Here is a 26,972-nt window from a genome sequence, read left to right on the forward strand (position 1 = left end):
TTCCAGCAGGACTTCTCAGTGTCCTTGCAGCACAAGTCTTCAGCAATAGGGTCTTACCATCTATTTCTGGTGGGAAACCAAGGGCCTTGGCAATGACCTATGTTTTGGGGACATCAGGTACCCTCCCTGACCAACAACTCACTGGAAGTTATCCCATCCCTGGCACTGAAATTTTTCTAGCGACAATCTATGGTTCATGAATGTTCCATCGTCCAAAAAATTACTTTAAAAAATTATCTGAGAGGGAGGAGGAGGTGTCCTGAGGAATCAAACCTGGGTCCTTTGGTTTTGCAAGCAACCACCTTAATCGTTGAACTAACATGGTATATATACACACCATAAATCCTTCTGACTTTGCACAGAAACAGGGGAATGAACTAGCAAGCTCTTTGAATTGAACCGCTGACTCACATCCTCAACCACAGCCACTTAAGCCTTCATAAAAAAAACCTTTAAGGATCCTCTCAGTTCACGTCAGACGGGTTATGTGCCAGAGCGTAACAAGGTTCAGTGGGAGGCACACGTCACGCAAGAGCGTAAACACCCAATCATCACGCTTATGAACCAATAAAAGGATCGCAGAACGTTTTTGCTGTGAGTTCCTAAGTAGATCCCATCCAGTTTTAAGCAAGGGTGACTATCATGAAGCAGATAAATTGAGTCTGTATATATGAAATCCTGTACAGTTAAAAACTATATAAGGTTTTGTGATAATTTCTTTGTTTCTGCCCCCAAACTGGAAACAGGAAGAAAATCAGTGAGCAAAGCTTCTTTATGCAAATATGCTCTTCAGAGCTCCGCCTTTTATGCCTCCATTCCTTGGCCTGAATTGCTTTACGGTAAGACGTGAAATGAAGCGTTGCGGCAGTGCTGGCGGAAGTTGTGCTTTGCGGCAGCAGCCGTAGCTACCGCTGGTTAGGACTTGGTTCGCGGCATGTGCTGGGAAAAGGTAGAGGTCCCGATGGTAACGTTGGCGTCCAGGCTCAGCAGCTTATGTTTTTAAATTCTTTTTTTTCTTTTTGAATCTTCAGGACGACTAGTCTCTCCACGGCTTACACATTCGAGATCATGTTACTACAGAACCTCCCTTTTCGCACACACCCGCTCCCGCAGACGGCCGCCGTTTCCTTTACTGGGTTTTAGTTCTGTTGGCTGGGAACGTGGCAGCCTGCGAGCTGCCCCTCTGTCGGCCACTCTCCCCGTCCTCGGAGGGGCCGATGGAGCTGGGCTCGGCCGGGGGCTCGGGGGCCGAGACGTCTCCCGCGGCCCTCCAGCACGCCCTCTCCCAGACCCTGCACCGCCTCGCTGGCCTCGAGGCGCGGCCCGGGAAGGCGTGGCGGGCGATCCTTAAAGACGTCGCTGCTCTCGTGGAGGCCGCGGCGTGGCAGCAGCTGCTGGACGGGAGCGCCGAGGCGCCGCGCGCGCTGCCCGAGCTCCTGGGGCAGCTGGCCAGGGCGCTGGAGAAGGACGCTGCCCCACCCACGGAGGAGGCCCCTGGAGGTCAGCGGCGCCCCGAAGTGGCAGAGAAAGCGGCCGAAGTTGGGTCACTGTTTCTTAAGCTGCTGGGAAAGCTTGAAGCTGTCAAGAATTCTCAGGCCTGCCCTGCGTGGGAAACAGCCCTGCGCCACTTGGCAGGCCCCTTTTATATTTTTGCCATCACACACAGATTGGAGCAGCCGTGGACCAGCCCAAGATCTCAGGCTGTTGCTGAAGAGGTGCTGTCCTTACTGCTGCGAGTTTCTGGATGCAGCTCTGTGGCAGAATTCCTGTGCGGAGAGAATGAAGGTGCGAGGGGGAGATTTACGGCGGTAATGGGGCTTCTCAAACCCCATTTAAATAAGTAAGTACCACCCTCTTTCTTCTCTAACTTAACCCTCAGGAAAAGTAAGTCCCGGAAAGGTTGTGATTTGCTGTAAATGAAGTAGATGGATAGAAGTATAATTGATACTAGACTCGATTCCCCAACACTGAACAACTGCTGCGGAAAATTGGAGATTCTATCCTTTTTATTTATTTATTTGATAGAGGGGGGAAAAATGGGCTCTCCAGGACCTCTTGCTTTGCCAGTGAACTGCAGAAGTATGCACCACCTGGTGCGTCTGGCTCTACATGAATACTGGGGAATGGACCCTAGGTCAGCAGGCTTGCCAAATTTGCACCTTTTACCGCTGCACCATCCCCCCAGCCCATATTCTACTTATTTGAAATAATTGTTCCTTAAGCTAGGTGCAGATGAGGTTTTGGAGATTTTAATTTTCAATTTTAACTTAAATGTAGGAATCTTTAACCTCTGTCATTGTTCATAACTAAGATGTAAGCCAGATGTATAAACTTACTTCATAGGTTATAAAGTGATAAATTGGTGCTTTTGTACTAGTTGATTTGTTCCCTTGTAGTTGTAATATTAAGGCGTCTCCTTTAACTTCCTCCCTTCGGCAAATTTCACTGCCACCACCCACACACACCCTTACTATCCTCGCTGGTCCTTTACTTACGTGTGGTTATAAATGGCAGCTCATTGGATAGTTTTTCATGTTGTCCTACCAGAGTCCTGGGTGATGTTATGTAAATTATTTTATGAGATTGACATGCAGTCTACTGCTCTAAAGGAGGCGTCTTTGTCAATTATTTTAATTCTTATTTTTTTTTGGTTTTTCGAGAGAGGGTTTCACCCTAGCCCAGGCTGACCTGGAATTCACTATGGAGTCTCAGGGTGGCCTCGAACTCACGGCGATCCTCCTACCTCTGCCTCCCGAGTGTTGGGATTAAAGGCGTGCGCCACCACGCCCAATTATTTTAATTCTTATCATAAGATGTGAGAGAAATCAAGAGTTACATCAAGTGTATGGCTTATTTTTTAAAATATTTATTTATGAGAATGTGTGCACCAGGGCCTCCTGCCACTGCAAACAAACCCTTGTGCATCAGGCTTTACGGGCACTGGGGAATTAAAACCATGTGCTTAGATTTTGTAGGGAACTGCCTTAACCACTGAGCCATTTGCCCGGCCCAGGTATGTTTTTCAGAACATGAAGATATTCTATTGGAAGAAAAAGAATACTGCTTAGCCTGAAACTGGCAAATTTCCTTTGCTAATACCCTCTCACGACTTGGTACGGTTTCATGTGTCCTTTTAGGGAATCTTGGAAGATAAACCCTGCTATGAAACATATTTTTTCATGGACTCTGCAACAGGTTACTCAACCCTGGCTGACTCAACATCTGGAAAGGATACTTCCCCCATCTTTGTTCATTTCAGATGATTATCAGACTGAGAACAAAGTCCTGGGTGTACACTGTCTCCATCATATTGTGGCTAATGTGGTAAGAACTCCACTATCCCCTGCAGACTGAGTTATTCAGGAATGAGCTTCAGTCCTCATCTAGTTTTTGCTTATATTTGTCTTTTACCAAGCAGTCTTCTAGTAAGGTTAAATCATTAAAGCCACTCATTTATATTTTTTTTTCTCTTCCAACCAGACAGAAACAGTAATATAACAAAGATAATTAAAAGAATAGTTATGATGGGCTGGAGAGATGGCTTAGTGGTTAAGCGCCTGCCTGTGAAGCCTAAGGACCCTGGTTCGAGGCTTGACTCCCCAGGACCCACGTTAGCTAGATGCACAAGGGAACACACGTGTCTGGAGTGAGTTTGCAGTGACTGGAGGCTCTGGTATACCCATTCTCTCTTTCTGCCTGTCACTCTTAAATAAACAAATGAAAATAAAAAAAGAACAGTTATGATGTGTAAAGGTATGTGCATATAAAAGGGTAGTTACATAAGAAACAGAAAGACACGGTTCATTTAAAAAACTGAAAGGTCAGACTTGTAGTAAATAACTTCCAAAAAGTTAAAAACAAAACTCAAAAGTGGGTCATACTCTAATGTGCACATCATCACTAAAGGAGACAAAATGTTTATATTTTGGAGCTTAAAAAAAACACAGTAGAGATTGGCATATTGAATCTCCATGTGCTTATAATGCAATTTCAAAAATTATTAAATGTTTTGTCACTTTTGGGAAACTGGTTTTTTTTGTTTTGTCTTTTCAAGGTAGGGTCTCACTCCAACCCAGGATGACCGGGAATTCACTAGTTAGTCTCATGGTGGCCGCAGACTCACAGTGATCCTCATACCTAATCCACCCGAGTGCTGTGGGTGAAAGCATGCACAACCACACCTGGGTGAAACTTTGTTTTTAACTGGATAATGTTTCTGACTTCAGCCAGCTGCTGACTTGCTCCAGTATAACAGAGCCCAGGTCCTATACCAGGCCCTTTTCAATCACCTGTACATGCCAGAGCACCACCTCATTCAGGTAATTATAAAATTTTATTTGTAATTGGGTTCTACTTTGACTGGAAGGTACCATTATGTGTGTAGAAACAGTTAAGAGAAAATGAGGACATCCAAAAGTAGTTATCCAGATTAAAGAAGTATCTCAACATCAAACAAACATCCACATTCCTTGAGTCTCTGTAGAACAGCTAGTGTTTTCTGTTGATATGGGTCAACTATGTTACTCAAGGGCAGGCAGTTTTTCAATGTAAATATTCGGTGTTGATTTACATGTACTTGAAACTCCTTGTATGTAGACACCTAGTTACTCAGTGCCATTTATCCTGCCATCCAACAGACATTAACTGATAATACTATGTACCAGTAGCTAATATAAGATCTAAGAATAAGTGACTCAAATAGCCTGGAAACCTTTTAGAGAGACATTTGTGGGTTTATTTTCTTTTTGAAATATTTTTAATTTTTTTAGATAAGAATTTCACTCAAGCCCAGGCTGACCTGGAAATCAATTCTGTAGCTCCAGGCTAGCCTTGGACTCATGTTGATCATCCTCGATAACCATTTTATTTACAAGCAGACAGGGAACAAAGACACAGAATGGGCATGCCAGGGCCTCCAGCCCTGCAAATGAACTCTAGATACATGCGTCACTGTGCATCTGGCTTTATGTGAGTGTACTGGACAAACCCAGCTCATTAGGAGGCATTGAAGGCAAGCGCCTTAACCACTGAGCCATCTCTCCAGCCCTGTTTTGACCTTCTTTTGTGGGGGGAGGAGGGTTCGAGGTAGGTCTCACTCTAGCCCAGGCTCACCTGGAATCCACCATGTAGTCTCAGGGTGGCCTTGAACTCACAGCAACCCTCCTCCCTCAACTTGCCAAGTGCTGGGATTAGAGGTGTGCACCACCAAGCCCAGCTTGTTTTGATTTTTTAAAGACATGGTCTGACTCTGTACCCTAGGCTGGCCTCCACCTTCCAAGTATTATGATTATAGATGTACAACACCATGCCCCTGAATCCTTCCTTGATTCTTTTACTGTCCTTTCCCTGCCTCTGGCTTGCTACCACTACCATTTTTCCCCCTTTTCATTTTTTTTTTTCCTTTTCCTATAAAAGTAGTATTTTGGGGTAGTGAGAATCCAGTTACAATTGGTCAGCTAAAAGTTTAAGGTTCCAAAATTTTAAGAAAGCCAGATCTCTGGAGAGCTAAAAGGGACTATCTAGACAACATAACTCCAGATAGGGCTTGAATCATCTCAGATATCATGTATGAGGAATTTCATCAAAGGTATATAAATGTATTCTATGCCACTAAGTCACTTAGTGACTTAATGATAATAGTTTCAGATTTCTATGGTCTGAAATTAAAGTCCAAGCTCTGCCAGTCTCCCCAGTTCACAAATTAGTAAAGAATAGCCCCAAAGAGAAAGACAGTAGGAACTTTGTCAGATGCAGATGAAAAATGTGAAGAGTGGACACTTGAAGTAACATGTATCTCATGTTGGAACTCCTGGTCTTTTAGAATCCTATGACATGTACCCCAAGGATGGTGGATTCATGTAGATCTTGGAATACTCAGGAGGGTTGCAAATGCATACGAAGAACTGAGTTTCTTCCCACTCTATCCTCCTAGGCTGTGCTTCTGTGTTTGCTGGATTTATTCCCAGTCCTGGAGAAAGGCCAGCATTGGAGCGGAGATGCAGCTCGAGCCAGTATGCACTGTCATGAGGTGCTCCAGCTGGTCCTCACCCACATGGAGCCAGAGCATCGCCTTCTGTTACGGAGGACTTATGCCAGACACTTACCAGCTTTTGTAAAAAGGTGAGTTCATAGGCTGCTGCTCTTAGCATACACCCCAACTTCAACTTCTTGGCTTCAATTTCTTTTATTTTTAGGTTGGGAATCTTAACCGTTTGGCACTTGAAGAGGCTGGAGCGAGTTATTGTTGATTATCTGGAGGTTTATGATGGACCAGAAGAGGAGGCTAGATTGAAAATACTGGAAACCCTAAAACTTGTCATACAGCATACATGGCCCAGGTATAGCATCTAAGATCATAGGATACACATTTGAGCCACACTTCATGAGCTTGTCTGGATTCTCTGTCCAGCATCATTTCTGCATTGTTGCATGTTCTTTATCTTGTAAATATGTTTCCTAAGTGGCTTAAACGGATGTTAGGAAGACTATCCACCCAGGTACTTTTTGATACCCCACGGGGGAAGGGATTTTATACTTAGAGAACTGGGAAACCTTATACATCTTTCCAGATTTATAATTAGAATTTTATTAGATTATTAAAGGCTGTTTAGGATTGGTGATGTAAATTAGTGTTAAGCCCTTTTAACTCTAGTTCTGCTAACTGCCTTTCCACCTACCCCCCCAAAAAAGCCAGGCTATTTAGGGTGCTGTAATAATAGACATGCTTAACTGTCTTCATCCTAAAGATCCTAAATCTAATTGAGAATGAATGGAGTGCTTCATTTAACATATGCAGAGAAGTTACCAGACAAAGCATTCTATAAAGTAAATAATGTGTCAAGAATAAACTGGAACCCAAACTGTTTAGTCAGAAAAAGCTTTCTTGCATGAATTGAAAGTTGAGTTCAGTAGAAAATCCAGTGCTCCAGCATCTTTTATTTCTTCTGGAATTCATTCTCTTGCTCATGAATATATAGGGAATTAAGCAACTTCCTCCAGGACCATAAGTTACATTTGTAACTAGACTGCAATCATTTATTATCTTTGCTAGTAGTAAATTCCAGAATAGAAGACCATATCTTACATCTAAAGTACTCAGTACATGTTATGAGGTGCATATTTAGAGAATGGACTGAAATATAATGATTAGATGGGTAAATGAAAGTGAATTATACACATATATAATTAATATATATAATACATGTATATATATATAATCCATGGGCTGGGGAAATGGCTTAGCAGTTAAGCACTTGCCTGTGAAGCCTAAGGACCCTGGTTTGAGGCTCCATTCCCCAGGACCCACGTTAGCCAGATGCACAAGGGGGTGCATGCATCTGGAGTTCCTTTGCAGTGGCTGGAGGCCCTGGCACATCCATTCTCTCTCTCTGCTTCTTCCTCTGTTGCTCTCAAATAAAAATAAATATGTACTTAAAAAAAATTAATAAAATCCATGTTTCTAAGTAGAAGGGAGGTAAGGAAATGTGGGGATAGGAAAGTATCTGAGGAGGCCAAGGCTGGGAAGTGGTAATGGAGCATGTACTGAATGTTAAGAGGCATAGACCAAAGAAGCATACTGGCTGAGGATTTCTATGGTGATAACTTTTTTCTCCCAGCCACATTTCTGTCCAAAAACATGGTTTACTATATGTTTTCAGACTGCAAGTTAAATCATTTTCCACCTTTCATTTAAAAAAAAAAAACACATAGAACTAGCCATGTTAAAATATACAACTCAGTCATACTAAATACAATGTTAACTACCATTCCTGCCCATTTCTAGAGCTTTTTTCCAGTTATGAAGATGATACTTAGAGTAAGTCGGGCCATAAATGGCTAAAAATTCAAAATTGACACAAGTACCAGAGATCAGCTACATTTCCTTTTTACATATATGTAACATATTTTGATCACATCTGCCTCCCATTACCTTCCCACTTGGCCCCTTCTTCCTAGGGTTTGTAAAGACTGGATCTTGCTATGTAGATCCTCCTGCCTCTGCATCCTAAGTTCTGAGACCTGTCCCACCATGTGCAGCTTCTGTGATTGTGGGACCAGAACAGAACCAAGCTTTTAGTTTTGAGCAGAATAGACTTGGTGTGCTTAAATGTGCATATAAGCAGTCCATTGTAGAAATAATAGGAAATCTGAGGTGGAGAAAACTTGTCTGGTCTTATATCCTTTGACTTGTTTCTTCATTTTTGAAATCAGGATTTCCAGACAGCCTTTAAAGTTCTAACTTTAATGTCCCAGTTACAGTTTTTCTTCTTGGTTCCAGAATTTCATGCAGACTTGTAGTCTTACTAAAGGTTCTCTTGAAACTACTGTGTGATATAGCAAGGGATACTAGCCTGACACCTGAGTCCACTAAGAAAGCCCTGCTGCAGGAGGCCACACACTGCTTGATTCTCCTGGACCACTGTTCGCAAGGACAGGTAAAGGTAAGGCAGTTTCAGTCAGGCTTCATTGTCCTGAGCTACTTTTTAACATAAAAATATATTATTTACTCCTGCTGGGCCTGGCCAAGCTTCGAAGTGGACACAGAGTTCCGAGTTTCCTTCTCTGCCTACTAGTCTTCCGTAGCATGTATTCTACTACTCATCTAACCCCTAACTCTCAAAGCTAGTTAGAACAGTAAAATAGAACCAGATTATATGTTATTGGAGGTAGGGACAACAATGAGCAAAAGCCCTATGATGAAATTTGGTAAATTTCTGTTCTAGTCTTTTGGATTATATACAAAGTGCAGAGAATTAATGAGCTAGCTGTAAACTACCAAGGAATAGCAATGTAATTGAAATTAAAAGAAATGTTCCCAAAGGGTTATCTCCATGTTTGCCCATATGGGAGTTCTTCCTTTGGTTTCATACTCCATGTTAAGTCAGCAGTTCTAAGAGCTGTGTGTACAATCACAAGTATAAAACCAGTCTCACTTTTTTTTGTTTTTCCCTAAGGTAGGGTTTCACTCTAGCCCAGGCTGACCTGGAATTGACTATGTAGTTTCAGAGTGGCCTCAAACGGCGATCTGCCTCCCAAATGCTGGGTTTAAAGGCATGTGCCACCATGCCCGGCCCAGTCTCACTTCTTACCCCACTTAGAAGTCTTTAGCTGAAAGACTGAAGGAGCATGAGAAGAAATTCATATCCTAAAATATTTTAGTGTGTGGATTGTTGTTTTGAAGTTTATTCAAACAATTTAATTTTAGCCCTTTAAGCTCAGGGTTACAGCCCTAAACTCAACATGATTCATCTTGGCTAGAATTACGATACTGCTTCTTAGCTACTAAGACTGACAAGCATTGCCAACAATTTTTAGGTAACACCTCTTCTGTCAGGATTCTCTCCTTTTAGTGTATGAAAAATTAAAGGGGGAAATATAACAGTTTTTACAAAAAACAGTGTCTGTTTTCTTATTTTAGGGTCTTCTGGCCAAAATTGTTCTAACATGCGAAGACAGCACGGTGGTGAGCTGTATCAGACAAGTGCAGCAGGATTCTGCAGCTGCTCCGTGCCATGTCACATGAGATTAATTTTCCAAGAGCTAAATTTCATTCCTGTGCCAGATTGTATGGATAGTTATAAAAGGTATTTTCATAGGAAACATTGTCATTTGAGCTGCTTTTTCCTTGGCTCATTCATTTCTCCCAGAATACAGAAAAGAGAATAAGAAAAATGTGAGGTTCTGCCATTTCTAAATGGAATTGGGGTGGGAGGTGTAGCTGTTAAAACTTAATTAGAAATATTTTTGCCCGTATTATTCCAACTTCAGAACTCACCTGTTAAATTTCTTGGGCTTGTACTAAATGTACACAGTGAGACCTTGTCTCAAAAAACAAAACTAGAGCTGGTCATGGTGGCACGTGCCTTTAATCCCAGCACTCTGGAGGCCAAGGTAGTATTGCCATGGGTTTGAGGACAGCCTGAGACTACATAAGGAATTCCAAGTTGGCCTGGGTGAGAGCAAGACCCTACCTGGAAAACAAAACAAAAACCTAGAAAGTTATATGGTGCCAGGTGTGGTGGTGATACAAGCCTGTAATCCTGTACTAGTAGATGGAAGCAAGAGGATCAAAAGTTCAGAGTTAGTGGGGTGTGGTGTCACATGCCTGTAACCCCAGCACTTGGGAAAGGTAGGAGGCTTGCTGTGAATTCAAGGCCAGCCTGAGACTAGTGAATTCCAGGTCAGACTAGGCTAGAGAGAGACACTACCTCACAAAAACAAGAGGGCTGGAGAGATGGCTTAGTGCCACTTGCCTGCAAAGCCAAAGGACCCAGATTCAATTCCCCAGGACCTACCTAAGAGATGCACAAGGGGGTGCATGCATCTGGAGTTTGTTTGCACCAGCTGGAGACACTGGCACACCCATTCTCTATCTGACTTTTCTCTCTCTCAAATAAAAATGAAACAAAATCCAAAGTCATCTTTGACTATGTAGGAAGTTTGAGGCCAGTCTGGACTAAATGTCTCAGAAAACAACAAACAATATACAAGTAAATTTCTTGGGCTTAAGCTGTTGCTTGAACATGTAAGCTACAAAAATATTCCACAAATTAAGGCTTTCTTCCACTTACTTCAGATTTCTTGTTCCACTGAAATAACGAATATGAGCAAGACAAAAGAGCAAAGATTGGAGGTGTGACTGTTTAAGGTAGAAATTCTCAATGTCCACTACTATGTCTGAAGGTTGATCATGTGGCTTTGGTTTTGCCCATGGGCTCTGTCTCCTGCTCGTACTCAATTTCTACATAGGCTCGTTTTCTCTGCTGTTGTCCTTTCAAGGGTGCTTTGCCTTTGTGTTTTGTATTAAGAGCCTGTTCCTCTTCACTGGAGGACTTGTCTTCCTGGTCTTCATCACTGCTGGCGTCCAAATTATCCATATCCTTATACACAAAGAGAAGAAATGAGATCTCTCAAGATAAAACTAGAGAATGTATCTGCTTGCCTATGTTTATACTCAGAACTCACCTCAAAATCACTTAGGTCACTTTCATCTACCTCATCATCTTCCACAAATTCTCTTTTTCCTACATTCTAAAATAAAACATAAGTTACTAGTTTTTAAGATACATAATAAAGATCTACTTAGCTATCCAGTTAACATTTTGATATGTAAGTGCATAATTAACAGAATCAGCCTACATAGTATGTCTGGGCACTGAAGTCTAATTATAATTAGTCCCAAATGTTTTAGAAAATCTTTTTATTTAGGAGAGAGAAAGAATGAATGAGAATGGGTGCACCTGTAAACAAATTGCAGATGCATGTACCACTTTATGTATCTGGCTTTACTTGGGTACTAGGGAATCAAACCTGGGCAAGCAGGTTTTGCTAGTGCCTTTAATTGCTAAGCCACCTCCCCAGCCCCCCCCCCCCCAAGTTTAATACTGAGAATATAATAATGAAGTTTTTAAAAGTTAGGGACATTAAGCCAGCTGTGGTGCTGCATACCTTTAATCCTACTATTTGAGAGGCAGAAATAGGACTGTTGTGATTTCCTGGCCAGGCTTGAGACCTACATAGTTAACTGCAGATCAGCTTGGGCTACAGTGAGACCCTGCCTTGTGGGGGGAGGGGGGTATACGGCCATAAAGAATAAAAGTTCATTTAGAGTTTATAACATGACATTATCTCTCAATTCCATGAAAATGTGTATGGTTCTGTAGGTTACTGCTTGTTATAACAAAAACAAACTAAACTTACCTCTTCATCTTCTTCATCCTCTGAAGAGTCACTCTCTGCCTCCTGTTGCTCCAGGGCCTTGTCGAAGGCATGGATAGGGAAGTTGTAGATGTCGCCATACTGAGGAACAACAGACTGCTTTTAACTACATTTAATTATTACATGTAAGGTCCTGTCTTACAGGCCTGGAACCAGCACATTAGCTCATTTCTAACATTTAAATAACAAGTGGTTAATATAAAATAAGCAACTTCCACAGAGGACAGAACAAGGTCATTTCAGATTTACGTGATGAAACCACATGCGTTGGGACAAATATAGTTTTGTTTACAAGGGAAAATAATAACAAAAAGTATTCATATCTGTGTAACATTAAGTTTTATATTTTACCTTAGCCTAAAGCCTGAGAACCAGTAGCAGTATTGCTTTTGGTATGTGTCCATGGTGTATGTACATGTGTGCAGATGCATGTGCCCTGTGTGCACACATGCAGAGGCCATAGAAAGAAATTTGGTGTTCTCTTTTCTTCCAGATTATTTCTCTGACAGTTTCTCATTGAACCTGGAGCTCTTTGTTTTTTGGTTATACTGCTGACCAGTAAGCCCCACAATCCTATCTCAGCCCTCTTCAGTGCATATGCCACCACGCCCAACTTTGTGTGTGGGTGCCAGGGATAGAACACAGGTCCTCATGCTTGTGCAGCAAAGAACTTTTACTTGCTGAGTCATCTTTCCAGCCTCTTGACATTTAAAAAGAAAAAAAAAATTTTTTTTTTGTTTTTTGAGATAGGGTCTTGCTCTACACCAGGCAGACCTAGAGTTCGTTATGTAGTGTCAGGATGACCGCTCACATTGGTCCTTCTATTACTTCTGTCGCCCAAGTGCTGGGATTAAAGGTGTGCACCACCACACCTGGCTTGATATTAATTTTGTTTTGTTTTGTAAGGTAGGGTCTTGCTCTAGGCCAGGCTGAGCTGGAATTCACTATGTAGTCTCAGGATGGCCTTGAACTTGGCTATTTTCCTACCACTGCCTCGTGGGTACAGGAATTAAAGGTGTGTGCCACCACGCCTGGCTTTGACATTAATTTTTTTTTAAATATATTTTATTTCTTCATTTATTTGATACAGAGGAGAAGGCAGAGAGGGAGCGCCAGGGCCTTTGGCCTCTAAACGAACTCCTGATGCATGTGCCCCCTTGTGCACATCTGGCTTATGTGGGTCCTGGAGAATCGAACAAGGGTCCTTTGACTTTGCAGGCAAACACCTTAACCGCTATGCCATCTCTCCAGCCTGACGTTAATTTTTTTAAAGAGATTTTAAAATTCACTTTAAAGAACTTAAAAGGTTTGGGTAACATAGCAAAAACTCTTTTATAAAGTGTTCAACAGATCTGGAACTGTTGAGCTTGGGAATAAAAATTTGAAACAATGGCAAATAGTCAACGGATTATCAAGGGTAACCAAAGCATCAGAAAACCAGGACTGCGTGAACTTACTTTACTCCAAGGATAAAGTAAGGGTGGGAGGGTCTTTCTAACTTGTTTAAATAGGATACATGTTCTAATGTTTCCTAGCATAGTACCAACTTAAAATACAGCACATGCCCCAGAACAACTAGCTTACTCACCGTATCCTGTTTCAGTCTCTCCAGTAACTCCTTCTCAATAGCATTGTCCAGCTGAGCAGCTATCAGTGCTTTTTCCTGTAAGAAAAAGGCCAGATCTGTTCCTCACTAGTACTTATTTCCAGCTTGAGAACTACCAAGGTTTTAAGACCTCATGCTGACTAGTGTTTCTGACTTGAATGTATGATTTGTATAAAAGATTTAAAAAGTAAATTAAAAAATTCTTACGTCTACATACATTTAAGAATTTCAGAAAATGGAAGCCAGAAAGTCAATTTTTTTTTTTTTTTTTTTTTTTGAGGTACGGTCTCTCCAGCCCAGGCTGACCTAGAATTCACTATGCATTATCAGGCTGGTCGTGAACTCACAGTGATCCTCCTAATTGCTAGGATTAAAGGCATGTGCCACCACACACAACAAAGCTGTACTTTATAAAAGCAGGGAAAAGGAAACACGTTGTCCAAAAAGATGCTAGATTCTATGTAAAACAATAAAAAATCTCTTCCAATCATTTGTCATGACACACAGGATACCAACCTGTGTCATCCAGCAGCCTGCCCCTTCCCAGAAACCTTAATTCCAATTTACCTCTCTAGCCCGAAAGTTTGCATTCATTTGCTAGTCAAAGTCTTACAGAATTTTAAAGTGGTATACACAGAAGCTGTGTTACAGTAATAAATTGAGTGCGATGTCACAAGGCTAGAAGCCTGGGGCTCAGCTTAAAGGATACATTAGGGGACTGAGGATGCAGCTCTATGGTAGATCACTTTTGTAGCATGCTCCAGGCCCTAAGTTCAAACCCCAGAAACACAAAAAGCAGATGCACAGAAAACATTTATGTTTCACATTGTTCTCTCAAGTAGTATGAATTATCCACTTTTTTTTTTTAAGCAAATGAAGCATTACTAGTGTTTTTCATATATCCACATTGGTGCCCTGGCATAGCCACAAAGAATTCAGTCACGTGTCAGAGATAAAAGGTATCTCCAGGGTACAATATAGCACAATTTGGAGGTCGCTGTCTGAATTCTGTATTCAGACTAATACAGCATGTCGCTATCATGTTTGGCTGGTTAACTGGACTTGTAGATGACACTGAATATTTTACAAAAGATAAACTCAGTAGCTGATGCTACCTACACAAGAACTGCAAAATAGGAAGGGGGAAAATCATATCAAAATAGAGTACCCTGGTCCTGGTTTCCTGCACCAGACAGAGTGGAGTGAGTAGGCCAGATGCCCATTCCCTGACTCCTCCCAGCCCCCTAGTCCTGGTAGCTCCCACTGTGTCTTGCTTGGGGAGGCCTGGTCCCTGTGTGGGCTGTGGAATTAGGCCTTTTCCCTAGTATCCTGACTGGCCATTGGGTACCAACATCCCTGTTCACCTGCGTCAGAGGATACAGGGACCAAAGGACTAGCTTTCTTCTCAAAAAAAGTCTCCCTAAAATGGGTAAACCACAATGAAAGTCAGAAAAGTGAGAGCTCTCCACCAAGGATGCCTACTCCTACAATGGAGAGAAAGTGTGGTGGTTTGATTCAGGTGTCCCCCATAAACTTAGGTGTTTTGAATGCTAGATTCCCAGCTGATGGGGAGACTTGGGAATTAATGCTTCTGGTGGGAGTGTATTGTTGGGGGCACGCATATGGGTATTATAGCCAGTTTCCCCTTGCCAGTGTTTGGCACACTGCCCTGTTGCTATTGTCCACCTTATGTTGTCCAGGGGGTGATGTCCCCCCTCTGCCCATGCCATAGTTTTTCCTTGCCATCGTGGAGCTTCCCCTCAAGTCTGTAAGCCAAAATAAACATCTTTTTCTCATAAGCTGCTCTTGGTTGGGTGATTTCTACCAGCAGTGTGAACCTGACTGCAACAGAAAGCAACAAAAATTCAATTTTGAAAAGAACACACAACAACCAATGAGACCCTGATCAAAAGAATCGCTGAGGGATGGCTTAGCAGTTAAGGCATTTGCCTGCAAAGCCAAAGGACCCAGGTTTGATTTCCCCTTGACCCATGTTAGCCAGATGTACAAGGTGGTACTTGCATCTGGAGTTATTTGCAATGGCTGGAGGCCCTGGCGCACCCATTGTCTCTCAAAAAAAAAAAAAAAAAAAAAAAAATCGCTGAACTAGAAGCAAACCATCAACCAACAATCATATCAATGAAATTGAACAAAATGGTCTCTTAAGAGCATTCAGCTTTTGACAGTAGGCTTAATTTGAAGAAAACATTAGAACCTTCAAAGAGATAATGAAGTGAAGGTAAGTCAAGAAATGGAAGATCGTAACCAACTGATTCAGCTTAATGAAGTCTTGATCAAATATAAGAACAAAAGGACCAAAAGATAATTATTATTTTGGTTTTTTGAGATAGGCCAGGCTGACCTGGAATTCACAAACTCAGTGATCCTCCAACCTCTGCCTCCCAAGTGCTGGGATTAAAGGCATGTGCCACCACACCTAGCAGACCAAAAGATTATTAAAGCCATTTCTTAAAATGACAGAACAAATAGAAGATATAAAAGTAATGCCGAGAGTGAGAAGTTGAACCGATCACGAAGAGCTGGCTCCTAGGATGTCTTCAAGTCTTAGGAAATTCTGGTTGAATTTCAGCTATCAGCAACATGGACAGGACAGTACCATCACTGTTCTCTAGTATCACAACTGCCCTATTGATCTCAAATTAGTTCACACCCAGATCAAAGCAGTATTAGCAGTTTTTGGTTTTTACTGGCAATTTCATAATCAGACTCAATTTAGCAACTAAATGTGACCAGGATAGACATGCAGCTACTTAAAGACAATGCTCACACTCTGCTGGCAGTCATGTTATACACAAGACAAGCATTATCAACACAAGTATGAAACATTTGACTTCAAGAATGTCATGTATGGAGTTGTGGATCTGTAAGACATCTTAGGTTCTCCATCACAAATACATCTCCATGCACCTATTTTTTTTTAAAAAAGTATGTATTTTTTAAATTTATTAGAGACAAAGGCAAAGAGGCAGACACAGGATGGGTGTGTCAGGGTCTCCTGCCACTGTAAATGAAACACTTCGTGCATCTGGTGTTAATGTGAGTACTGGGGAATCGAACCTGGACCATCCAGGGCTTGCAAGTACCTTTAACCACAGAGCTATCTCCAGCTACCACTCCCCCAAGTATCTTTAGCCTGTATTGGATGTCATAATCTTAAGCTACAAAGCATCACGTTACAGACAAGTGAACTATTGCTGATTAGTGACTTATCCAGGGTTGTTCAGTTTACACAGGTGGTTACTGAATCTCTTACCCTACCCTTCCACATGAAAATACTAAAGCTATGCAAATACCAGAATACTGTTATTACCTCTCTCCTTTTCTCCCTTCTTTCAACCTTCTTACTCAAAGGAACAAGTTTCCTCCTAGGGGAAATAAAATACGTTAGAAAATTCAGATTCACATGCTATGCGTTCCTTTTAAAAGAGATTGATTTTGTGATACTCAGCTCAATATAGCAAAATGGACTAAAGTTTCTAGAAATTCAGGCTGATGGGACACTCAGTGACAGAGCCTATGTCTAGCATGAAAGGCCCTAGTTTTGATCTTTAGCAAACACATACACACAATTTCATGCTATGAAGGCAGTAATAGGTTGATGGCTCAAGTCTATAATCTCATCACTCAGACTAAGGCAGGAGAATTACTATACATTGGAGGCCAGACTAGACTATACAGCTTGAGCCAGAGTGATAAAAGTACTTTGTCTCATAAAACAAGAAAGTCAGATATTTTAATATGCATTTTTATGTGGCTGTTTTGACTTTCTTTAGGCTCAGTACACTAAGTTTACCTAAAGAAATGCATGTTCTCATACTTCATGTGTCTATGAGCCACATTAGCATAGCACATGTTCACAATTTGTTCTATTTATGAAATACTGAAATTTTGACAAGAACAGTGATGATGCAAACTGAGTATGTTAGAGATGCTCTGAGCAACAGAATATTGTATCAGGCATCTGGTTGATAAAATAATAGTGTATTCTGCAATGCAAGGTGTTGTTTCCAAGTGTATGTACTTCTAGAAAAGTATTAAATGCCTTCTTGTTTTCTGAAAAAAAAGAAATGCATGTTCTAAAAAAGGCTCACACCATCATTTGTAGAACTTGCTGACAGAGCATAACCTAACACCGGCCAGGCATTCCATTAGTCCTGTGGATTTCATGTCACTTTTTTGATCATTCACAAATCTTTTCCCCAGGGAATTATACAGAAAGCACTCAGGCTGGGAAGAGAATAATAAGTTGTATTCTGCTTTAAAACTCCTGTAATGCCACAAGGCACACCTTTACCCTAAATTTCATTTTCTTGGCATATTATAAAAAATTAGTCACAATGATTGAGATGGGGAGGTAATATGATGAATATGATGGAGAATGGAATTTCAAAGGGGAAAGTGGGGGGGGGTGGTATTACCATGGGATATTTTTTTCTAATCATGGAAAATGTTAATAAAAATTTAAAAAAAGAAAAAATAAATAAATAAAATTGTACACCACCAAAAAAAAAAAAAAGTCAAAGTTGAATTTAACAGTAATCATTTCATTACACTTCAGCCTTCATAACATGGTCCATGGTAAGACAGATTTAAAATAAATAAATGAATGACTCAAATCCTTACCGTCGCTTTAGTGTAAGCTTTCTAATTCGAATTAGATACTGTGTTATCTTGGTAAATCTCTGCTTACATTTGTGTCGAATAAAGCGGGGCCAATAAATTAAATTTTCATCTATTTGTTCCAGTGCTTTCTCATAGTTTTTACTAAGTCGCACCTACAAAATGGAAAAGGGAAGATTGATGGGCTGAGTCAAATGCTTTGTTGGGTTTTCACCGTCAGTACCTACAAGGCCTAATGAGGATGGCCTCATAAGTCTAGAGGTGGTCAACAGAGGGAAAAGCATGTGATATCTTTGCTGTTTATCAGTGGTCACTGAGTCTTACCCGTTCCCAGAGACGCCTAGGAAAAGCTGCTCGTTCTATGACCTTCATGTACAGGTAACATTGTCCTGAAGGATAAAGGTAAATTCCCTTAATATTACACAGAGACTAAAGAACATCCTGTGAAAAGCTGGCATTCTTACAGAAGTCAGAACGGGGAGTTACCTTTCTCTTCTTTGATTGTGGCATACTGACTGTTTGCCAGGGGACAGGATGACCGATTACACAGGCCAGTCAGGCTGTATTCATTCCTGCAAAAGCCCTGAGTCTTGGTTCTAAGATGCGAGGAAAGAAACAAAGCTTATAACCAAAAAGGCAACTAAAATAATTCCAATCTAGGTTGCAAATCTGCACTCACCTTATTTTGAAGGAACAGAATTGCTTGTTTCCTAGCGTATTCCAGATAACCTGCAAGACAAAAATGAAAGCTTCTTTGCTTTAGCCCAAAAGATGCTTTATTAATTTAAAATAACAATGCTCTAGGGCTGAGAAGTAGTTTAGCAGCAGAGTTCTTCCTCAGCATGTGCAAGTCCTTCAGTTGAGACTGCAGCACATCACATACACACATACCCAGACTACATGGGTAGTAGTGCCTAGAGCCTGCTCTGGGAGGAACAAAGTCTTTAGAATGAGGAAGTACTTTTTTTTTTAAAGGCCTGACATGTTTTCACAAGTAACAGCTTCTTGTAGAAAAACACAAATTAGTGATAACCATAAAATTATTACTGAGAATTTTATAATGCTCTATAAACATTTTAACACCTGTAGTATGCCTTCTGTGGATTTTCTAAAAGTGATATTACATATACTCTCCTGTTTTCCTTGTGTTCATTATACATTATCAAGTACTTGATAATGTATGATGTAACAGTACTTGATACTTAAGACATACATTCCACATCTTTACCTCATTACCTGCTGCTTTCACTAAATCATATGCTCTCTATTTGGCATTTATTACTCAACATAAAAGCTCTGACACCTCCAAGCCTAGACAATTGTAGTTACGCAAGAATTTGTTGAAAGAAAGTATATTCCTTAAGCTTGTTTATCTCATTAGGGATATGCGCTTAAGTGATGCATCATTTAGTGTAGTCCGCCTAAGAACATAAAGGAGTATGTCCCTGAAAGAACCTTCTCAAGGTACTGGGACAAGCTTTATCACAGTTAAAGGATGAAGAAGGGTCAAAGAATAAACCATGTGCTGGGAACTGTGTAGATGTGTCTGGTAGGGGGTGGTAAAATAGCTCAGAAATGATTCAGACTTCCTTCTTAATTCTTAACCACAATTTCATGTGCCCAGCTGTCCACTTGGAATATCTAAAGGACATTGTGGACACCTTTTCAAATGGAACCCTAATTCTACTCCCCTGAAGATTTTATTCCCTCCCATTCAAAAAATAAAATTGATAATTTGTTTAGGTCAAGCCATCCTTGTTATCCAGTTCGTCCATTTCATTTCTACCACCATTACCTAGTTCCCTTACTTTCATTCTTTTTCTCCTAAGTCGTTCACACAGCAGTGGAGAACTGTTCACAAAGGGGCATCTGATGTCATTTTCAATTTTTTAAACACTTTTTTTTAACATTTGAGAGAGAGAAAGAGAGAGAGAGAGAGAAGAAGGGAGGGAGGGATATTTTTCCCTCTTTTGGTTTTTCGAGGTATAGTCCAGGCTGACCAGGAATTCACTCTGGAGTCTCAGGGTGTTCTTGAATTCATGACAATCCTCCTACCTTTGCCTCCCAAGTGCTGGGATTAAAGGCATGCGCCACCACACCCGGCTGAAAATGCACATTTAAAAAAAAAATCTTACTTAAGAGAAAGGGGCAGATAGAGAATGGGAATCCCAGGGCCGCCATCCCCTGCAAATGAACTCCAGGTGGTTTATGTAGGCCCTGGGGAATCGAACCTAGGTCCTTTGGCTTTGCAGGCAAGCATGTTAACAGCTAAGCCACCTCTCCAGCCCTCATTCCCATTTTAAAAACATTTTCACTACATTCTGCCTGACAAGCATATCCAATCGTCATTACCCATCTCATGCCCTTCAGTGCTAACAAGCCACACCAATGCCTTCTATATATGCTTTGTCCTAGCTCCAGATCTTTGTACCTTTCCTACTTCTAGGACTCGCTGTGCTTCCTCCCTCACAGGCTGGCTCGTTCTTTACTTTTTGGTCTTTGTCCAACCTCTGTTTAGAGAAACCTTGGTGGACCAGCTCTATCTGAAGTCTCTAGTCAGATAACACGAGTTACTCCTGGACTCTGTTACAGCACTGTGAAACACGCACGTTTTCTTCACTGTCCCCTTCAGCAGAGTGCGCAGGGGAGCAGATGTCTGCCTTGTTAGCGATAGCCCCGTAATAACCATAATGCCTGGCAGACTGGAAAAACAACAAGCGCTCACAAACTGAATGAACGTAGGTCGCTTCAGGAATGATGAACTTGGGCAGACAGAAGAGGTACAGAAGATCTCAGCAAAGCAAACTGAAAACTAGCATGAGCACGGACACGAAAGGTCCTTAACTGGTAAGTCTGCACGTGGCCTCCAGCCTTGCCCAGCCCGGGACCGCGCGGCGCCCGAAGGCACAAGGACCCTCGGTGCTAGGCATCAGGCCTAGGCGAGAGGAGCCCGCGGTGGGAAGCCTGGCGTGCCGGATGACGCAGGCCAAAGCGCCGGCTCCGTTCGCGATTCCAGAGACTTAAAGAGAGCCTAGACCCCGCGCGCGCCCCGCCGCCCACCAGGGGAACTCACATCATCTGACTGCATGGTGCCCAGGTCGGCGCGCAGCTGGAGGCCGGATCAGGAAAGCAGGCATGCTCCGGGAGCAACTTCCGGAAAGCCTGCCTAACCTATCGCGAGCGGAGCTCTAGGAGCACGTGACGTCGCTGGCGGACCGACTTCCTGCCGTGAGGGAGCTGGGGCGGGGCGGGGCGGGGGCTGATGCTGGGCCTGGCGGCTGCTATGGGCAACGGTGCTTGGAGAGGCGTTTGGTGGTTGGTGTGGTCCCAGATGTTTGTGATAATCAGACCAGCAAGCCGAAAGTGTGGTCTGAAAGGGAAGGAAGCAAGCAGAGAGAGCAAAGGATACCAGAGGGGAAACCAGCCCCAAATGTACTCAACTTGTACTCAACCTGCAACAGTAAACATCTGGAGGCCTTTAGAGAATCTTGGTGTTCTTAGCTCAATTATAGAAGGTAGCTGAATAAGTGATTGTATACTGCTGTGCAGCCAATAGACAAATCCGGCTGCCTTGTAGAGTGTGTAAGAACAAGACTGAAAGAAGGGAGACAGTTTAAGAGACTGGCAGGCGGAGTGCGATGGCACACATCTTTAATCCCAGTATTCCTGAAGCAAACCACCACATTCCGCCCCAGCCCCCATAAAACTCATAACCATACATGATGTAAAATGCGATGAATTCGTCCAACTTTAAAGGTTCCCATAGTTTGTAAACAATCCCAATGATGTTCAAACACTGGCTAGAGTTGTGGGACTTGGAGCTAGCTACATAGTTTGATGTTTGCCTTGGTTGTTTTAAATCTTGTATTGCTTGAATATTCTTTGCTATGCCTCATGCCATCTTTTGCAGTGTGAATGTTTATTCTGTGCCATTATGGGTTTGGGGTGAGGTTTTTTTTTTGGTATTGTGGCTTAGTTAAAAGACCTTGGATGGGCTGGAGAGATGGCTTAGCGGTTAAGCGCTTGCCTGTGAAGCCTAAGGACCCCGGTTCGAGGCTCGGTTCCCCAGGTCCAACGTTAGCCAGATGCACAAGGGGGCGCACACGTCTGGAGTTTGTTTGCAGAGGCTGAAAGCCCTGGCGCGCCCATTCTCTCTCTCTCTCCCTCTATCTGTCTTTCTCTCTGTGTCTGTCGCTCTCAAATAAATAAATAATAAAAAAATTATTAAAAAAAAAGACCTTGGATTATGGGGGTGTTTGAACATCATTGGGATTGATAAAAAATGTGGGAACTTTGAAAGTTTGACTGAATGCATTGTATTTTCTATCATGGATGTGTGTCAACTTATGACAGAATGGGGCAGAATGTGGTGGTTTGACTCAGGTGACCCCCATGAACTTAGGTGTTCTGAATGTTAGGTTCCCAGCTGATGGAGATTTGGGAATTAATGCGTCTTGGAGGCAGTGTATCCTTGGGGTCAGGCTTATAGGCGTTAGAGCCAGTTTCTCCATGCCAGTATTTGGCACACTCTCCTGGTCCTATTGTCCACCTGATGTTGGCCAGGGAGTAATGGCCACCGTCTGCTCATGCCATCATTTTCCCCTGCCATCATGAGGCTTCCACCTTAAGCCTGTAAGCCAAAATAAACCTCTTTTTTCCCCACAAGCTGCTCTTGGTTGGGTGATTTCTACCAGCAATGAGAACCTGACTGCAACAGAGGTCAAACTTTCCTATTATAATTATTTGCAAGTAATTAACTAATATCTTCGTAGATTAAGTACTGTTGTCTAATCTTAAGTTTTTGTTTCACCAGAAACACAATGGTGTTGCATAATAACTCAGAACTACCAAGTGTTTTTCCTTTTATTTTTTAAATTTTACTTATTTGAGAGAGAGAGAGAGAGAATGGGCATGCCAGGGCCTTTAGCCACTGCAGATCAACTCCGGAAACATGTGCCACCTTGTGCATCTGGCTTATGTGGGTCCTGGGGAATCAAACCTGGGTCCTTTGGCTTTGCAGGCAAGTGCCTTAACCACTAAGTTATCCTTCCAGTCCTCCATTTTTTTTTTAACAAAAGAAGTTACACCAAACTAAACCAAACTTTTCTTTTTTGTTGAGTTATACTTCTTAAGTTTTTTACATCTCTGACAGAATAACCAGATAATTTTGCAATAGCTGGTTTACTACAATTAAATATCTCTCAAAAACAATCGAAATTCTTGGCCTGACAAAGTGAATAATCTATACAGAAAACCATTAGTAATGGCTTGAGTTAAGCCAGATTGAAACCTGATTTGATGAAAAAAGCTCACACCACTTAGCCGAGAATGTGCATTTCCTGGTTCTGTGGAAAGCAGCATCCAAAGCAAAAGAGAGGAAGCAGTCACATGCTTAGAAAGTTAGGCAGACTGCTCCCTGGGGATGCTTCCCTGACACATCATCTTCGGATGCTACTAGTCATTTTTGGTAGGGCTAGGTAGTAATACTGACCAGTTTAGCTTTCCTGACTGTTAATGAACTATTCCACAATGAACCTGCTCTCACACTGCATGCAGTGTAGTGATCCTTTATCATACACATTTTCTAAGATATATGCTGAAAGTAAAAAGATCCAAATTTGCAAGAATATGAAACACTTATAAAAATCATGCATCTAATCAAATTTAGTAACAAAGATACGAACAATACTTGCTCTAAACATTTAATACAAACCTTCAGTGGGGCATGGTGGCGCATGCCTTTAATCCCAGCACTGAGGAGGCAGAGGTAGGAGAATTGCCATGAGTTCAAGGCTACCCTGAGACTACATAGTGAATTCCAGGTCAGCCTGGGCTAGAGCGAGACCCTACCTCGAAAAAGAAAGAAAAAGAAACCTTCAGCTCCCATAGGGTTTTGGGCCTCAGTTATCTTTTTCTGTTTGTAGCGAGGTGACAGCCAGGGATACAGTTCTGACTGGCTGGGCAATTCCATGGAGCTGCATCTTTGCAAGTTTCTTTTGTTCACATTCTGTGACCAGACGGTTTAGTTCTGCTGCACTGTACCTGTGGTGGTTTGCTTCAGGTGTCCCCCACCTGGGTGTTCTGGATTTTAGGTTTCCCAGCTGATGGCAATCGGAAATTAAAGCCTCCTGGAAGCGGTGTATTGTTGGGGGTGTGCTTATGGGTGTTATAGCCAGTGTCCCCATGCCAGTGTTTGGCATTCTCTACTGTTACTATTGTCCACCTTATGTGGGCCAGGGGGTGATGTCCACCGTCTGGTTATGCCATCATTTTCCCCTGCCATTGTGGAGCTTCCCCACAAGCCTATAAGCCAAAATAAACTTTTTCCACGAGCTGCTCTTGGTTGGGTGATTTCTACCAGCAATGCGAACCTGACTGTAACAGTACCCAGTAAGAGTCTTTAACTCACAACCAAACTTGTATACAAATCTCTTGTCTTGAACGTTACAAATAATGTCCCCATCATAATAATACCGTAATGCATGAATGAGTTTCTCATAGTTCATTGTAGGCTTGTTTTTAAGTTGGTCCCGATTTTGTGCAACCAGTTCAGGCTGGTTAAGCTTAAACTCTCCTTCATCACCAACCCAAGAAATAGTCTCGAGCACCCTTGTCAGTGAGAAGTTCAGCAAAAATTACGACAGCTGTTTTTGACCATTGTTTCCTGTTTTGTTCCCTGGTGAACTTCAAGCTTCACCAGAAATCCTTGGAGCTCTCTGTACCTTAGCTGCCTTTGCTCTACTTTTATAACTTTAATGGTGGTTGGGGTAGCAGACTGTATTGAGGCTGGGATAATCCACGCAGGTTGATCAGTTGTAATGATCTCATTCATTTGCTGTTCTTGGCTTGCCAAGACATGTTTTTTGAAGAAGCTCTAGATGACTCCAGAGAGTTTCTCCCTGAGGGACCCGCTGAAAAAAAATCTTCTTGGTTGATACTACATAATTCTCTTCCTGAAATTGCTGAGTGTGGTGAGGTTTATATCAGTCATGCTGAACTCCTTCATTACCCAAACTATCAAATGCAGGACTTGGTCTGTGGACCACTGTACAGAATTATAGGCTATCCCAAGGCCTCCTGTTCTTTCCTATATCCTTCCAGAGCAGCAGCCCATCTTGTCACTTGCTCTGAGGTTTCATCTGAAATGGTCATAATATGTTTTGTGCCATCAAGAGTTATCACTCAGGTTTCTTCAACAAGATGTGCTTCTGCTTCAGTATGGTGGGCATCAGGATTGATTACCACTTCAACAGTTTTTTGCAGTCTTCACAATTTCAAGAATGTTTAGCTTTGGCTCAATTCCTTGGTAAGAAATGATCTGTACACCAAGCTGTACAGTCCCATCTGTTTTCACTTCCTGGTCAAACAAGCTTTGTTCTGGATCCAGCTGGATATCTTGCAGACAAATCTCATGAGCATCCAGAGAACACTGAAGTCTTATTCTAGCAGTTTCTTTAAATTGCCATTGATGTCTATATAGGCCCGACTTACACATTCAGCTGGGGTGTAGGTCTGTTCCATAATACTCTTCTCTGTTCACTCTGGCTTCTCAGTTCCATCAATCTCAATTTCCAGCAGCTCTTTGGCTTCTCTTTCAGTCATGGCTAAAGTATTTCAGAAGCTCAGTCCAGCTTGGGTTCGGCCCTGCAGTTCCTGAGATTATAGAGTGTGAGGCCCTGGGGCCCCTCCTACAGAGTAGGCTCAAGAAATTCCAGCCCCTTAAAGCTGGAGGACCCACATTAGCCAGTTGTACAAGGTGGTGCATGTGTCTAGAGTTCATTTGCAGCAGCTGTAGGCCCTGGCATGCTCATTCTCTCTCTCTCTACCTGTCTCTTTTTCTTGAATAAATACATAAATAAATTAAAATAAATCTGGGCATGGTGGCACACACCTTTAATCCTAGCACTCAGGAGGCAGAGGTAGGATTGATATGAGTTCGAGGCCACCCTGACACTGCAGAGTAAGTTCCAGGTCAGCCTGGGCTAGAGGGAGACCTTACCTCAAAAAACCAAAACCAAAACCCAAAAAACAAAAACCAAACACCAAAAAAAAAAAAAGTCATGTTTGTTTAGGTTGCTATAATAATAAGAGAGTGATCAGAGCTGCAAAAGAAAAAGAATGAAAACTATTGGAATTGTATGATCCTGAGTTGAGTGTAGCCTGGGATGCAGAAGACCCTATCTTAAACAAAAACTGCCTGGCCTGGTGGTGCATGCCTTAATCCCAGCACTTTGGAGGCAGTGGTTGGAGGATTGCTGTGAGTTCGGGGCCAGCCTGATACTACAGAGTAAATTCCAGGACAGCCTGGACTAGAGTGAGGCCCTACCTCAAAAACAAAACAAACAAAACAAAACAGCTTTGCATGGAAGAAATATTTTCTATTTGCTTTACTTTTTTCTGTTATTGTTGGTTGTTTTATAAGACAAAGTTCCCCATGTCCCCTGCTCTGGATGCAAATTCCTGCTCCTGCTGCCTTGGCCTCCTGAGCATGCATCACATGTCTGGCAGTGCCTTCCAGCTCATATATAACAGAAGAAATGACAAGAACCCTGAGACAGAAGATATGGCAAGAAGACCTAAAGACCCTGGCATGGAATACGTTTGTGATTCCTTTGTCATCAAAATGCATGCTTATCATGGATTGTAGACCTGGGTGAGGGAGACCTTAGCACTTTACACAGAACACCCTCATTTACCTTCACCACTGACATTTATCTCTTAAGGTACCTTATTAGCATATATTCTCTTCCAAAAGGCTGCATAGCTCCTACCTACCAGCACCATGACAGCTAGCTATAGGGAAGAGGCTTCCAGCTCAGCTCCAGATTGAATTTTCAGTGACCAGCAGCCCAAGCATGTGACATACTCAGCAATAAGGTCTTACCATCCAGTTTTGGTGAACAACCAAGAGCCTTGGCAATAGCCTGTAATGTTTTGAGGCATCTGGGACCTTCCTGGCCAATAACTCACTGGAAGGTATCCTGCCCCTGGCACTGAAAGTTTTCTA

At 42.2% G+C, this 26,972-nt stretch overlaps 2 protein-coding genes, 1 non-coding gene and 1 pseudogene across 3 annotated transcripts; 1 reads left to right on the plus strand and 3 right to left on the minus strand.

The window, feature by feature from the left end:
• Positions 1-472: 472 nt before the first annotated feature.
• On the minus strand, positions 473-577 carry LOC123463888. The gene has a single exon (XR_006639258.1). It is a non-coding gene; the product is annotated as a small nucleolar RNA U13 (small nucleolar RNA).
• Positions 578-897: 320 nt separating this feature from the next.
• Positions 898-9,600, plus strand: Tti2 (TELO2 interacting protein 2). The gene is made up of 7 exons (XM_045159456.1): positions 898-1,840; positions 3,138-3,324; positions 4,227-4,319; positions 5,933-6,120; positions 6,195-6,338; positions 8,279-8,441; positions 9,419-9,600. The coding sequence occupies exons 1-7, from the start codon at positions 1,218-1,220 to the stop codon at positions 9,521-9,523; spliced, it is 1,503 nt and encodes a 500-aa protein (XP_045015391.1). The 5' UTR covers positions 898-1,217; the 3' UTR covers positions 9,524-9,600.
• A 689-nt stretch (positions 9,601-10,289) lies between these two features.
• Positions 10,290-21,094, minus strand: Mak16 (MAK16 homolog). The gene is made up of 10 exons (XM_004663342.2): positions 21,039-21,094; positions 18,645-18,694; positions 18,452-18,561; positions 18,290-18,354; positions 17,969-18,120; positions 16,656-16,710; positions 13,307-13,381; positions 11,701-11,799; positions 10,966-11,031; positions 10,290-10,880 (listed from the first exon to the last, which is right to left on the minus strand). The coding sequence occupies exons 1-10, from the start codon at positions 21,051-21,053 to the stop codon at positions 10,689-10,691; spliced, it is 879 nt and encodes a 292-aa protein (XP_004663399.1). The 5' UTR covers positions 21,054-21,094; the 3' UTR covers positions 10,290-10,688.
• Positions 21,095-23,865: 2,771 nt separating this feature from the next.
• LOC101603613 lies at positions 23,866-25,567 on the minus strand (annotated as a pseudogene).
• Between the last annotated feature and the right edge of the window lie 1,405 nt (positions 25,568-26,972).

The sequence above is a fragment of the Jaculus jaculus genome, chromosome 9 (genome assembly GCF_020740685.1).
Source record: "Jaculus jaculus isolate mJacJac1 chromosome 9, mJacJac1.mat.Y.cur, whole genome shotgun sequence".
Classification (NCBI taxonomy): Eukaryota; Metazoa; Chordata; class Mammalia; order Rodentia; family Dipodidae; genus Jaculus; species Jaculus jaculus.